The sequence below is a fragment of the Lemur catta genome, chromosome 3 (assembly GCF_020740605.2).
Source record: "Lemur catta isolate mLemCat1 chromosome 3, mLemCat1.pri, whole genome shotgun sequence".
NCBI classification, from domain to species: Eukaryota; Metazoa; Chordata; class Mammalia; order Primates; family Lemuridae; genus Lemur; species Lemur catta.
In genome coordinates this window covers 87,894,291-87,908,334 of record NC_059130.1, presented here as the reverse complement: position 1 = coordinate 87,908,334, position 14,044 = coordinate 87,894,291, and the positions used below count along the sequence as shown (strand labels likewise).

General features: G+C 36.5%; 1 protein-coding gene across 2 annotated transcripts in view; it reads right to left on the bottom strand.

The window, feature by feature from the left end:
* Nucleotides 1-14,044, bottom strand: part of NRDC (nardilysin convertase) — an 85,318-nt gene that overhangs the window by 39,452 nt on the left and 31,822 nt on the right. For both annotated transcript variants that reach the window (XM_045548039.1, XM_045548040.1), the window contains one exon: nt 469-542. In XM_045548039.1, coding sequence (XP_045403995.1) covers nt 469-542 — 74 coding nt within the window. The remainder of the gene's footprint in view (nt 1-468; nt 543-14,044) is intronic.

Genomic DNA, 14,044 nt, shown 5'->3' with positions numbered 1-14,044 from the left:
TGCTCAGGTATTTAGTTATCCATAAATACATCAAAATTGTTTCTAGAAATACCAAAATTCAAGCCACAAAGCACCTACAGACTTAGGTAAAAAAAGGATTAGCTATATAAACATCAGGATGGTATATTTACAGTCCTTGAGAAAATGTCTCTTCATGGAAAAAGAGTAAGTGAACGTTTAAAGTTTTAACACCCAGTATTTGCTTTAAGAATTAGTCTCCTATCCTGCAAAGGTAAAACTCAAAACAACAATGGATACAAAACTAAAATTCATCATCTTTTTAATTTATTTCAAATCTATACTGAATTAGACATTTAATGACTTCAGGAATAAACATAACACATCTATTTCAATTTAGTCCTTTAACATATAAAGATAAAATGCTGTAATGATAGGATGGATAAATGTGCTAAATACCTGATTTGATAAAAGAAAAAACTGTAGCAAGACATAAAGCATTTTTCTTACCACTATCAACAGCTTCAACTTCACGGTCAATTGCATCTCTGATCATTAGTGGATGGATGAAAAACTGGGCCCATCTGAACAAAAAATAAACAAAACTGGCATTTGCGTTTCTGTTCAGTTTCATGAGTCAACATTTATTATTAGTAGTAGCATTTTTTTTTTTCTGAGACAGGGTCTCACTCTGTCACCTGGGCTAGAGTGCAATGGCATCATCATAGCTCACTGCACCCTCAGGCCTCCCAGGCTCAAGCAATTCTCCTGCCTCAGCTTCCTGAGAAGCCGGGACTACAAGCATACACCCTCACACCCAGCTAATTTTTCTATTATTTTGTAGAGATAGGGTCTTGCTCTTGCTCAGGCCAGTCTCAAATTCCTGGCCTCAAGCAATCCTCCTGCCTCAGCCTCCGAAAGTGTTGGATTACAGGCATGAGCCACCACACCCAGCCCCAGCATTTATTAATTAAGAAATTTTACTGGCCGGGCTCAGTGTCTTATGCCTGTTAATCCTAGCACTCTGGGAGGCCGAGGCGGGTGGATCACTCGAGGTCAGGAGTTCGAGACCAGCCTGAGCAACAGCAAGACCCCGTCTCTACTAAAAATAGAAAGAAATTATATGGACAACTAAAATATATATAGAAAAAATTAGCCGGGCATGGTGGCGCATGCCTGTAGTCCCAGCTACTCGGGAGGCTGAGGCAGTAGGATCGCTTAAGCCCAGGAGTTTGAGGTTGCTGGGAGCTAGGCTGACGCCACGGCACTCACTCTAGCCTGGGCAACAAAGCAACACTCTGTCTCAAAAAAAAAAACAAAAAAACAAAAGAAATTTTACTAAGTTGGAGATTCAATTTACAAACATGTATATAGAACATCTAAATAGTATCTTGCATTTCTATATTTCAAACTAAAGTCTACACACTAATTTTTTCATTGTGAAATATAACAACATCATATAGAAAAGTACATAAAACATGAACATATAGACTAATGCATAACTACAAGGGAAACACCTGAGGAGTCCACCCGGGTCAAGAAATAGGTAACGGTCAGCACTCTGGAAGCTCCCAGCATTCTCTCCTCAATGTTATGGTAACCACTTCTCTGCTTTTCTTTATAGTTTTAACATCTATATACCTATTTCTAGATCAGTGTTTATGGGCCTTCTTTTCTTCATTATCAACCCTAAGGAGCCTTTTCAGAAACTTTCTCCTATTTACTCCCTTGTAAAATTTTAATATCATGGTCAGTCTATATGTATATCTATGTACATATATATTTCTTTTCTTCTGCTGGCTTTGGGTTTGATTTGCTCTTTCTTTTCTAATTCCTTGAGATGTAACATTAGGTTGTTAATATATGATCTTTCTGTCTTTTTAATGCAGGCACTTAAGGCTATGAATTTTCCCCTTAGGACTGCTGTATCCCACAGATTTTGATAGCTTGTGTCCCCTTTATTGTTCAGATCGAGGAATTTTTTTATTTCCATCTTAATTTCATCACTGACCCAAGATCATTCAGCAGCACCTTGTTTAATTTCATTACTTTGTATAGATTTCAGTGTTTCTCTGGGAATTGATTTTCTAGTTTTACTTCATTATAGTCTCAGAAGATATATGATATGATTTCAATTTTTTTCAATTTGCTGAGACATGTTTTGAGAATGTCCCATGTGTTAATGAGAAGAATGTATACTCAGTAGTTTTGGAGTAGAATGTTTAGTAAATGTCTATTAAGTCCATTTGTTCTAGAGTCCCATTTAAGTCCAGAATTTCTTTATTGATTTTCTGTTTCAATGATCTGTCCAGCTCTGTCAGTGGGGTGTTGAAATTCCTGGCAATTACAATGCTACTGTTTATCTCTTTGCTTAGATCTAGTAGGATTTTTAGGCTTAATATATAAAAAAGAATATATAAAGATTATTCATTTTATTCAATGCAAGGTTACAAATGTCTAAAATTTTTAAGTTAAAAGTTAAATTAAAAATTTAAAGGTCTTTGGTATTTAATTTAATCTTATAATTATCTGCTTTTTAATATAATTTTTTTCCAAGAAAAGGTTGCTTTCTAATATAATTTTTTACCTATATAAATTGTGATGTATCAAATTATATATGCAAATTACCTTTACATACATACATAATAGGAATGCAATCAAATTGCAAAAAAATCATTTAAGATTTTTTTCCAGCAGAAGTAAAACAACTGAAAAACTTAATTACCTAAAATGTTTAGTAAACTTGTAACTACCTCATTAAGATATTGTGGACATTTTTTTCTTTTCAGTACTTGGTATAATTAATGATGGGTTGAATAACTTCTGTTGAATTCAATAATAAAACATAAAATATTTTTATTTAATTCTAAAAACAAAAATCACTATAAAATGCCATGGATCAAACATAAACCATATCCACAAAGTAGCCAATGGCAACCAATAGGCATGTGTACACCCTCTCTTGCAATGACTTCAAAATCAAGTATTAATACATATTTAAAAGTCCTTCAATCACAGTCATGTATCCACCATAGTTTTATAGTACTAATCTTGCATAGGCTTTGTATATCTTCCATAAATCCAATGTTAGTGTAAACAGTGCTCATATGGTACCCAAGAAAATTAAACACAAAGAGAAATTAACTATAAAGATTTTGTCAAGTAGGGGTTAAGCTTTAGAGGGCCACAAAACATTATAATATCTAAGTTTTTTTTCACCTCCCAAGAACCAATTTTTGCTACCAAAGGAAACAAACAGTATCACCTCCCCTTGAGAATGTGTGTTGTAGACAATATAATTTTGTTCCTTAACTTCATATAAATGGAAACATACTGTATGTATTATTTTATTTCTAATTTATTTAACCCAACACTATATTTGTAATATGCATCCATGATGGTACATGTGGCTGTGGTTAATTTATTTTCACTCTAGTATAATATTCCACTGCATGAATTTATTCATCCATTCTACTGTTCATGGACATTTGGGCTAGTTCTGGGTTTAGACTATTACAAACAATGCTACAACATAAAGATTCTTATACATGTGTACCAGGTCACATGCACAAGTTTGTCTGGGTGTACATAGTAGGAAAGAACAACTAGGTAATAACATATGCATATATATGTTCAACATCACTAGATAACACTAAATTTTTCCAAAATGATTGTAACAGTTTATAACTGCATGAGCACTCCAATTCTACCATTCCTCCACAATCTCACCTTCATTTGGTATAGTCAGACTAAAATTTTCTGCAACTTTTAGTAGGATAGTTAAACCTCATAATGGTTTTAATGTATATTTCCCTGATTCCTAATAAGGTTAAACACCATTTCACATATTAATAGCTATGATTTGAATTTCTTCTTTTGTAAAATGCCTGTTCAAGTCTTTTTTTCTATTAATTTATATTTTTTAATTGATTATAATCATATAATTATATAATTATATTTATAATAATTAGATATACAAGTTCTTAAATAACATTGAGGTCAGGAGTTTGAGACCAGCCTGAGCAAGAGCGAGACACCGTCTCTACTAAAAAAAAAATAGAAAAAATTAGCCAGGCAACTAAAAATAGAAAAAATTAGAGAGGCGTGGTGGCACACATCTGTAGTCCCAGCTACTGGGGAGGCTGAAGCAGGAGGATTACTTGAGCCCAGGAGTTTGAGGTTGCTGTGAGCTAGGCTGACCTCACAGCACTCTAGCCTGGGCAACAAAGCGAGACTCTGTCTAACAAAAAAAAACAAAAACAAACCCTCAAGAGTCCACATACATGCTGGTCTATTTCCACGATTTCTTTTCTATTCTATTCTATTCATCTCTTTGTTTAGCCTCACAACTACAAATCTTAATATCTTGCTGGTAAATCAAGTCCTGCCATCTTGCTCTCTTTCCACTTCAAAAGTATCTTAGCTTCTTAGCTAGTTATATTTCCTTACGAACTTTATAATCACTGTCTACTTAAAATTAAATAGATCTTCTGAGATTACAGTTGGTATATCAATGAATCTGTACATCAACTGGGGAGAACTGACATCATTTTAAAAATGAAGCTTCAAATCCGCAAATAGTAATTCTCACCATTTATTTAAGTCTTTAATATCTCACAATAAGGTTTAGTATATTCTTCACATATAGTTTTTTTTTTTTTTTTTTTTTTTTTTGAGACAGAGTCTCACTCTGTTCCCCGGGCTAGAGTGCCGTGGCGTCAGCCTAGCTCACAGCAACCTCAAACTCCTGGGCTCAGGTGATCCTTCTGCCTCAGCCTCCCAAGTAGCTGGGACTACAGGCATGCACCGCCATGCCCGGCTAATTTTTTTGTATATATTTTAGTTGTTTGGCTAATTTCTTTCTATTTTTAGTAGAGACGGGGTCTCGCTCTTGCTCAGGCTGGTCTCGAACCCCTGAGCTCAAACGATCCGCCCGCCTCAGCCTCCCAGAGTGCTAGAATTACAGGCGTGAGCCACCGTGCCCAGCCCTCACATATAGTTTTACATGATTTTTGGAATGATTCCTGGGTGTCTGATTATTTTTAATGTTACTATAAAGTTTTGTTCTTTATTTCAATTTCTAATATATCAGATTAAACATTTTATCATTTTTTATCAACCTACCTTACAAAATTCTCGTTAAAGTTAATAATTTATCTGCAGAAAATTTTGGATTCTGTGTTTACAACTGTATAATCTGCTATGACAGTTTTATATTTTGCTTATTTTTTTTCTTGCCTCACTAAACCTTAATAGAATGATGAAGAGAAAGGCTCACAGCCTGCATCTCTGTCTTGCTCCTGATCTCAAATTGAAAGCTTTCAAGATTTGATCATTAAATATGCTTACTCTAAAATAGCAATGACCATATTAATAAAGTTGCTTTATACTCTTTTAAGAACATCTTCAGGAATAGATATGAGTTTCATCAGATAATTTCTACATATTCTGAGATAATATGGCTTTTCTCCTTCAATCTGACATTGTGATGAGCTGCATTAATAGATTTAATTAACATTAGTTAGCCCTAACTTATTTTTCCAGGATGAACTCATTTTGATATTGATATATTGTCCTTATTTATTGCTGTTTGGCCTAAAATTTTCTTTTTATTTTGAGACAGGGACTCACTCTGTTACCCGGACTAGAGTGCAGTGGCATCATCATAGCTCACTGCAACCTCAAATTCCTGGGCTCAAGCGATCCTCCTGCCTCAGCTACACACCTGGCTTGTATTTCTATTTTTGTAAAGGTGGGGTCTCACTCTTGCTCAGGCTGGTCTCGAACTCCTGGCCTCAAGCAATCTTCCCGCCTCTTCCTCCCAGAGTGCTATGATCACAGGCATAAGCTACCGTCCCCAGATTGGCCTATACTTTTTCTTATGTTACCCTTTGTTATATCAAGGTCATGCTGGCTTCATAAATGAGGAATTATTTCTTCATTCAATTTTTTGTAGAATTCTAAACCTAAAAGTTTGTGAGAAGTCTTCATTACTGATTCATTTCTTTAATGGTTACAAGACTATTCAAATTTTTAAATTATTTCTGTGTCATTTTGATAAATTATATTTCTAAGACATGCACTCCATCTATCAATTTTTTTCATGTATTGGCATAAGTTGTTCAAATATTGTAATATAGTATCAATATCTGCAAGATCAGAAGTCACATTTTTGTTTTTATTCCTGATAACTGCACATACTCTTTTTTCCTTGATTAGTCTCATGAAAGCTTTATGATTTTTCAAAAAAACCAACATTTAGCTTTCTTGAAATTCTGTATGTTTGCTGTTTCTATTGAGATATAATTCACATACCATAAAACTCCCCTTTTAAAGTGACTGACTGAGCGGATTTTACTACATTCGCAGGGCATCACTATCTAATATCAGAATATATTCATTACCCCTAAAAGAAACTCTGTACTCATTAACTCTCATTCTCCATTCTCCCCTTCCCTCAGCCCTGGGTAACCGTTAACCTTTAATCTACTTTTGGTCTCTATGGATTTATCTATTCTGGACCGTCCATATAAATGGAATCATATTATAGGGATTTTTGTGTCTTGCTTCTTTACCTTAGCATGTTTTCAAGGTTCATCCATATTGTAGCATGTATCAGAACTTCATTCCTTATTGCCAAGTAATATTCTATGGTATAGACATATCACATTTTGTTTATTTATTCAGTAGTTGGACATTTGGATTGTTTCTATTGTTGCCCTATCATGAAAAAACGCTGTTATGAGCATACATGCACAAGATTTCGTGTGGACACATTTTCAATTCTCTAGGGTACAGAATTGCTGGGCCATTTGGTAACTTTATGTTTCACTTTCTGAGAAAACTGCAAACTTTCCCAAAGCATCCTCACTACCAGCAGTGGATGAGGGTTCCAATATCTCCCCATATCTGTCAATATCTCACTGTGGGTTTGATCTTCATTTCCCTAGTGACGAATGACGTTAAGCATCTTTTCACATACTTATTGGCCATGTGCATATCTTCTTTGGAGAAATGTCTATTCAAATCCTTTGCTCATTTTTAAGTTGTATTATTTGTCTTTTTATTGTGAAGCTGTAAGAGTTCTATATATATTCTTGCTACTGGTTTCTTATCAGATATATGATTTGGAAGTATTTTCTTCCATTTTGTGAGTTTTCTTATTTTTTTCATAGGGCCCTCTAAAGCAAAAACATTTTTAATTTTAATGAAGTCCAATTTAGTTTTTCTTTGTCATCGTATCTACAAGACCACTGCCAAATCCAAGGTCACAAAGATTTATACCTATGTTATCTTAAAAGAGTTCCGTAATTTCTGCTCTTACATTTAAGTCTATGGCCCAAGTTTAACTTTTGTATTTAGTGTGAGTAAGGGGGCTAATTTTATTCCTTTGCATGTGGATGTCCAGTTGTCCCAGCACCAATTGTTGGAAACTATTATTTCCTGTTGAATTTCTTGGCAACCTTGCAACTAACCATAAAGGTAATGTTTTATTTCTGTAGTCTCTATTCTATTCCAGTGATATATCTACCCTTATGCCAGTACCACATTGTCTTGATTACTGTATCTTTGAGTAGATTTTGAAACTGGGAAATGAGTCCTCCAACTTTGTTATTTTTAAAAATAATTTTTACTATTCTTGGTTGCTTGCTTTCCATATGAATTTTAAGATCAGTTCACCAATTTCTTCAAAAAAGGAGCTGGAATTTTCATCCAATTGAGTTGAATCTGTAGATCAATTTGGGGAGTACTGCCTTCTTAACAATATTAAGTCTTCCAATCTACGAACATCTTTCTGTTTATTTAGGTCTGCTCTAATTTCCTTCAATAATTTTTTGTGGCTTTCTGTATATAAATCCTTTACTTCTTTTGTTAAATTACTAAGTATTTTATTCGTTTTAATGCTATTATAAAAAGGCTAGTGTATAAATATACAATTGAGGCCCGGTGTGGTGGCTCACACCTATAATCCCAGCACTTTTGAAGGCTGAGGCAAGAGGATCACTTAAGGCCAGGGGTTCAAGAACAGCCTGGGCAACATAGCAAGATCTTGACTCTACAAAAAATTTTTTTAAAAACTTAGGCAGGCATGTTAGTGCACACTTGTAGTCCCGGCTACTAGAGAGGCTGAGGCGAGAGGATTGCTTGAGCCCAGGAGTTCAAGGCTGCAGTGAACTATGATCGTGCCATTTCACTCCAGCCTGAGCAACAGAGTGGGACCCCATCTCTTAAAAAATAAATAAATAAAAATACAACTGAAAGCCAGGCACAGTGGTACATGTCTCTAGTTCCAGCTACTCCGAGGCTGAGGCAGGAGGACTGCTTGAGCTTAGGAGTTCAAAGCTGTAGTACACTATGATCATGGCTGTGAATAGCCACTGCTCTCCATCCTGGGCAACTGGGCAACATAGGGAGACCCCCATATCTTTAAAAAAAAAAAAAAACACCCAAAATATTACAATTGATTTAACTGACTTTTGTACACTGATCTTATTGTCCTATAACCTTGCTGAACTCTATATTGGGTCTAACAGTTCTTTCATGGGTACTGTAGGATTCTCTACATATAGCGAGTTCCTTGTATTTGTGGTAGTTACATTCTCTAAAGTTGCCAGGACTACTGAATTAGAGAATACTGAACCATCTGTCCTAGGAGAAATATGTACATACATAAATACACACATACATCTCTCACACAGATCACAAGATTACAATCTTAAATCCTAAAGGTATCTTATCACGGTAGACTCTATTTTCTATATTTTACAAAAGAGAAGTTCAGAGGTGTTAAATAACTTGCTTCAGGCTGTCCCACTATACTAGTAAGTGCCAGATGGGGATTCAAACCCCATCCCACTGACTCCAGAGCCAGACAGAGCTTCTTGCACTACATTATACTGCCTAGCATCTTCATCTTCTGGTCACCTCTGTATGAGAACTGAAACAAAGAATGTCAAAGAGTTCGACCTCAGCTGGGAATGTGTACGCTTGGCAACTCATTCACCACTCTGCACATGTCCATGAATCACTGTGAAAGTACAAGTATAGATTTTGGAATTTCAAATAAATTTTTAGTGAGTAGGAGAATTTGCAAATATGGAATCTGTAAATAATGGGAATGTAAATATTGTCATCTGCAAAGAGATATTTTTACTTCTTCATTTCCATACTGCATGCCTTTTATTTCCTTTTCTTGTCTAATTGCCCTAACTAAAACTTCCACTACAATGTTGAATAGAAGTGGTGAAAAATGACATCCTTGTCTTTTTTCTGATTTTCAGGGGAAAGCTTTCAATCTTTTGCCATTAAGTATAATGATATTTATGGGATATTCATAGATGACCTTTATCAGGTTGAACAAGTTAACTTTTTATTCCTAGCCTACTAAGTATTTTTATTGGAAAATGGTATTGGATTTTGCCAAATGTTTTTCCATTTATATTGAGATGATATATTGACCTATGTTTTTGTCCTTTCTTCTATTAATGACATTATATTGTTTGATTTTCATATGGTGAACTAACCTTGCATTCCTGGGATAAATCTCACTTGATAATGGTAAGTAATCTTTTTATATAATACAGGATTCAGTTTGGCAGTATTTTTGTGGTGGATTTTTACATCTATATTCATAAGGAATATTGGCCTATAGTTTTCTTTACTTGTGATGTCATTGCCTGGTTTTGGTGTCAGAGTAATACTTGCTCAATATAAAATGAGTTAGGAAGTGTGTTCTCTATTTTTTGAAAGAATTTGTGAAGCACTAATATTAATTATTTAAACACCAAGAATTCATCAATAAGCCATCTGGGCATATACTTTTCTTTGTTTTCTTTTTCTTAAAGAGGGGTAGCCCACATGGCCTCTGGCTCCAGCCCTCCTACCCCTCATCCTTTCCTTTGAAAGCACCACAAGTATCAATAACCATAAGTGCAATAAACTTTACGAGTCTACGTCTACTCCATACACAGGTGTAGGGGCTGGCTCTGCCTCAGAGGGTTCTCTCCAGGCCTGAGGTTCCCTCTCTGGGAGTGGGCAGACCCACAGGGAAACGCTCCACATAATGAGTCCAGGCACAAGAGAGCAGAAAAGCAACCACTCATCACAGCCCTTTACTGGCTTGGACTAGCTATATAGGATCCACCCACCAGGTCTTGGGGCCACTGGAGTGCCCAGCTCCAGCAGGGGCAGCCAGCCCACAAAACACAGCCTACTCCAAAGCCCCCAGGTCGAGCCTGAAGCAGGAGGACAACTGGAAGAGCAGAAGCAAGGTGCCCTGCTCCCCCTCCCCCCCATTGACCACAGCAGGGTTGCAAAGAAGGTCGTTCACTACCTGGTGGGGCTAGGCCAAGTGTAGTGATGATCTAAGAGGATAGGGGCAAGGCAGTCAGTGAGACAGGGGTTTGGGGGAGGGAGGGGTTCCCTGTCCACAAATCAGCATGAGAAAGTCATCCTTATGCAGACACCATACCAGCATCCGGACCACTCATCATGCTCAACACATGGAAGCCCCTGAATTTCATCTTGTCCAGGACAGTGCGAGGGTCATTGACGAAGTACTCACAAAAGTTATTTCCCAGCACACTTCTCTTGGAGGCCTTCAGATGCTGTATCAGCTTCAGATCAGTGTGCTCATCACCCACCATGGTGAGGCTCACCTCTTTCTCTCAGATTATTCCACTTTTTTCCTGCTGAGTGGCTCTGTGCAGGTCACTGGGTGCTGCATACGTGAGACCAGGGCTCCCTGGGTCCCTCCCACACATAGGTAGGACAGGAGATGGAAGCACTGAGAGGTCACCTGATCACTGGGACCCATGCACCCAGCCCCATTCATGGCCATGGAGGCTTGAGGCTGGCCAGAGTGCCCTGACTTTCAGGAACCAAGCTGAGCCTCCTTCCTTAGCTCTTTCTCCACAGGCAAGAGAGTGTATGCCTCCTTTTACAAAGCTTTTGATTACTAATAAAATCTTTTCACTAATTACAGGTCTATTCAGATTTGCTGTCTTCTTGAGTCAGTTTCAGTAGTCTGTATCTTTCAACAAATTTGAAATTTCCGTATCATCTGGGTTAATTTGTAGACTTACAATTGTTCACAGTATTCCCTTAGAGTTTTGTTATTTTGCTAAGATCACAAATAATGCTCCCTCTTTCACATCTTATTTTAAAAACTTGAGATTTCTTTTTTCTTGGTCAGTCTAACTAAAGCTTTATCAATATTGTTGGTCTTTTATAATAACCAATTTTTGGTTTTATTAATTTTCTCTATTTTATTCCCTATTTCATTTACTTCCATTCTAATTTTTATGTACTTCCTTCTGCTTACTTTGGGTTTGGTTTGCTCTTCTTTGAGCTCTTAATTGAGATGGAAGGTTAGGTTACTGACATATCACCTTCCTTCTTTTTTAACATCAGTGTTTACACTATGAATTTCCCTCTGAGCATTGCTTTTGATGCAGCCCATCAATTGTGGTATGTTGTGTTTTGGGTTTTTTCCCCCCACTCATCTCCAATTTCCCTTGTGATTTCTTCTTGAAGGCATTATTTCAGAGAGGGTTGTATAAATTCTGCATATTGATTGTTATTCCTTCCTAATTTCATTCCATTGTGGAGAACATAATCTGTATAAATTCAATCCTTTCACATTTGTAAGCAAGTGTTTTATGGCCTGATATGTCTATGTTGGAGAATGATCCATGGTAAACTTGACAAGGAATGTGTATTCTGATTTGGGGTGCAGTGTTCTATATATGCCTATTGGTATACAATGCTGTTCATGCCTTCTGTTTTGTTGACTTATCTAGTTGTTCTATCCTTTACTGAAGGTGGGGTATTGATGCCTCCAACTATTATTAATGATTTTTCCTTTCAATTCTGTCCATTTTTGCTTCATATATTTTGAACCTCTTTTGTTTGATGCATATTTGTAGCTATTATATCTTATTGATGGAATGACTCTTTTATTATGAAATTCCCTTCTTTGTCTCTAGCTACAATTTTTATCTTAAAATCTGTTTTCTCTGATATTAGGTATAGCCACTCCAGCTCCCTTTTGATTACTTATTTACATGGCATATTTTCTACCCTTTTATAGACAATCTGTTTGTGTATTTGCATTTAAAGTTAGTATCTTGGCCAGACGCGGTGGCTCACGCCTGTAATCCTAGCACTCTGGGAGGCTGAGGCGGGTGGATCGCTCAAGGTCAGGAGTTCGAGACCAGCAAGAGTGAGACCTCGCCTCTACTAAAAATAGAAAGAAATTATCTAGCCAACTAAAATATATATAGAAAAAAAGTTAGCCGGGCATGGTGGCGCATGCCTGTAGTCCCAGCTACTTAGGAGGCTGAGGCAGTAGGATCGCTTAAGCCCAGGAGTTTGAGGTTGCTGGGAGCTAGGCTGACGCCACGGCACTCACTCTAGCCCAGGCAACAAAGCGAGACTCTGTCTCAAAAAAAAAAAAAAAAAGCTAGTATCTTATAAATAGCAGATCACTGAATTGTATTTTTTTCTTTTTTTAATTTTAGACATGGGATCTCATTCCGTTGCCCAGGCTGGAGTGCCATGGTGTAGCCATAGCTCACTTCAGCCTCAAACTCCTGAACTCAAGGGGTCCTCCGGCCTCGGCCTCTCAAGTAGCTGGGACTATAGGAATGCATCATCATGCGTGGCTAATTTTTTTTATTATGTAGAGATGCGGTCTCACTATGTTGCCCAGACTGGTCAAACTCCTGGCCTCCAGTGATCCTCCCACCTCAGCATCCCAGTGTGCTGGGATTACAGGCATGAGCCCCTATGCCGGTCTGAAATGTATTTCTTTATCCATTCTGCCAACATCTGCCTTTTCACTTAAGTGTTTCATCCATTTACATGTAAGATAATTATTGATAGGATAGGATTAATGTTTGCCTTTCATTATTTGTTTTCTATACTTCTTATGTTTTTGTCCCCCCTCTTCCTCCATTACTGAAATCTTTTTATTAAATAGACATTTCCTAACATACCATTTTAATGCCAATGTCATTTCTTTTACTATATTTTTTTAGTTTTTTAAACTAACATCTTAACTTATAACAATCTATCTCAAATTAATACCAATTAATGTCAATAGTATTTTATAAAAAACTTTGCTGCCATGTTTCTGTTTCCTCCCCCCAAACCCACAGCATGTGAGCTATCTCAGGATAGTTTCTATCAATGCTTCTTTTCCTGTTCTAGGCCATACTGTCATACAAATTACATTATATGCCTATGAATACAGACTTATAACTATTGTTTTATGCAGTTGTCTTTCAAATTAGGGAAAAAAACATTTACAAACAAAAACTTTATACTTTTATACTTATGTATGTAGTTACCTTTACCAATGCACTTGATTTCTTCAGGTAGATTTAAGTGTTCCTTCATTTCAGCCTGAAGAACTCATTTCACTCACCTATATTTCATATAAGGAAGGTCTTCTAGTGACAAATTCAGTTTTTGTTTACTTGAGTATATATTAATTTCTTTTACAAGGAGAGTTTTGCTGGACATAGAATTCTTGGTTGAAACTTTTTTCTTCAGTTCTTTGAATATATCATTCCATGACTTTGTTTCCTTTATGGTTTCTGATGAGAAATCAGCTGTTAACCTTGACATTGCCATGTATGTGATGAGTTGCTCCTTTCTTGTTGCTTTCAAGAGTTTCTATCTTTGGCTTCTGACGTTTTCATTATGTCTTATGGGTGTCTTTTTATTTATTCCTCTTGGAATCTGTGGGGCTTCTTGAATGTATAAATTCTTGTCTTTGATCAAATTTAGGAAGATTTTGGTCATTATTTATTAAACAATTCTTTCATCCCCTTTCTTTGCTCTCGTTTTAGGACTCTCACGATGAATATGTTAGTACACTTGATGGTATCCCACAGGTCTCTGATGCTCAGTTTATTTTTCTTCTTTTTTCCCCCCTTTCTGATCCCCAGAATGGATAATCTCAATTGGTTTATCTTAAAATTCACTGATTCATTCTTCTGCCAGCTCAAATCTGCTGTTGAGCCCTTCTGATGAATTTTTCATTTCAGTTATAATACTTTTCAACTCCAGAATTTCCATT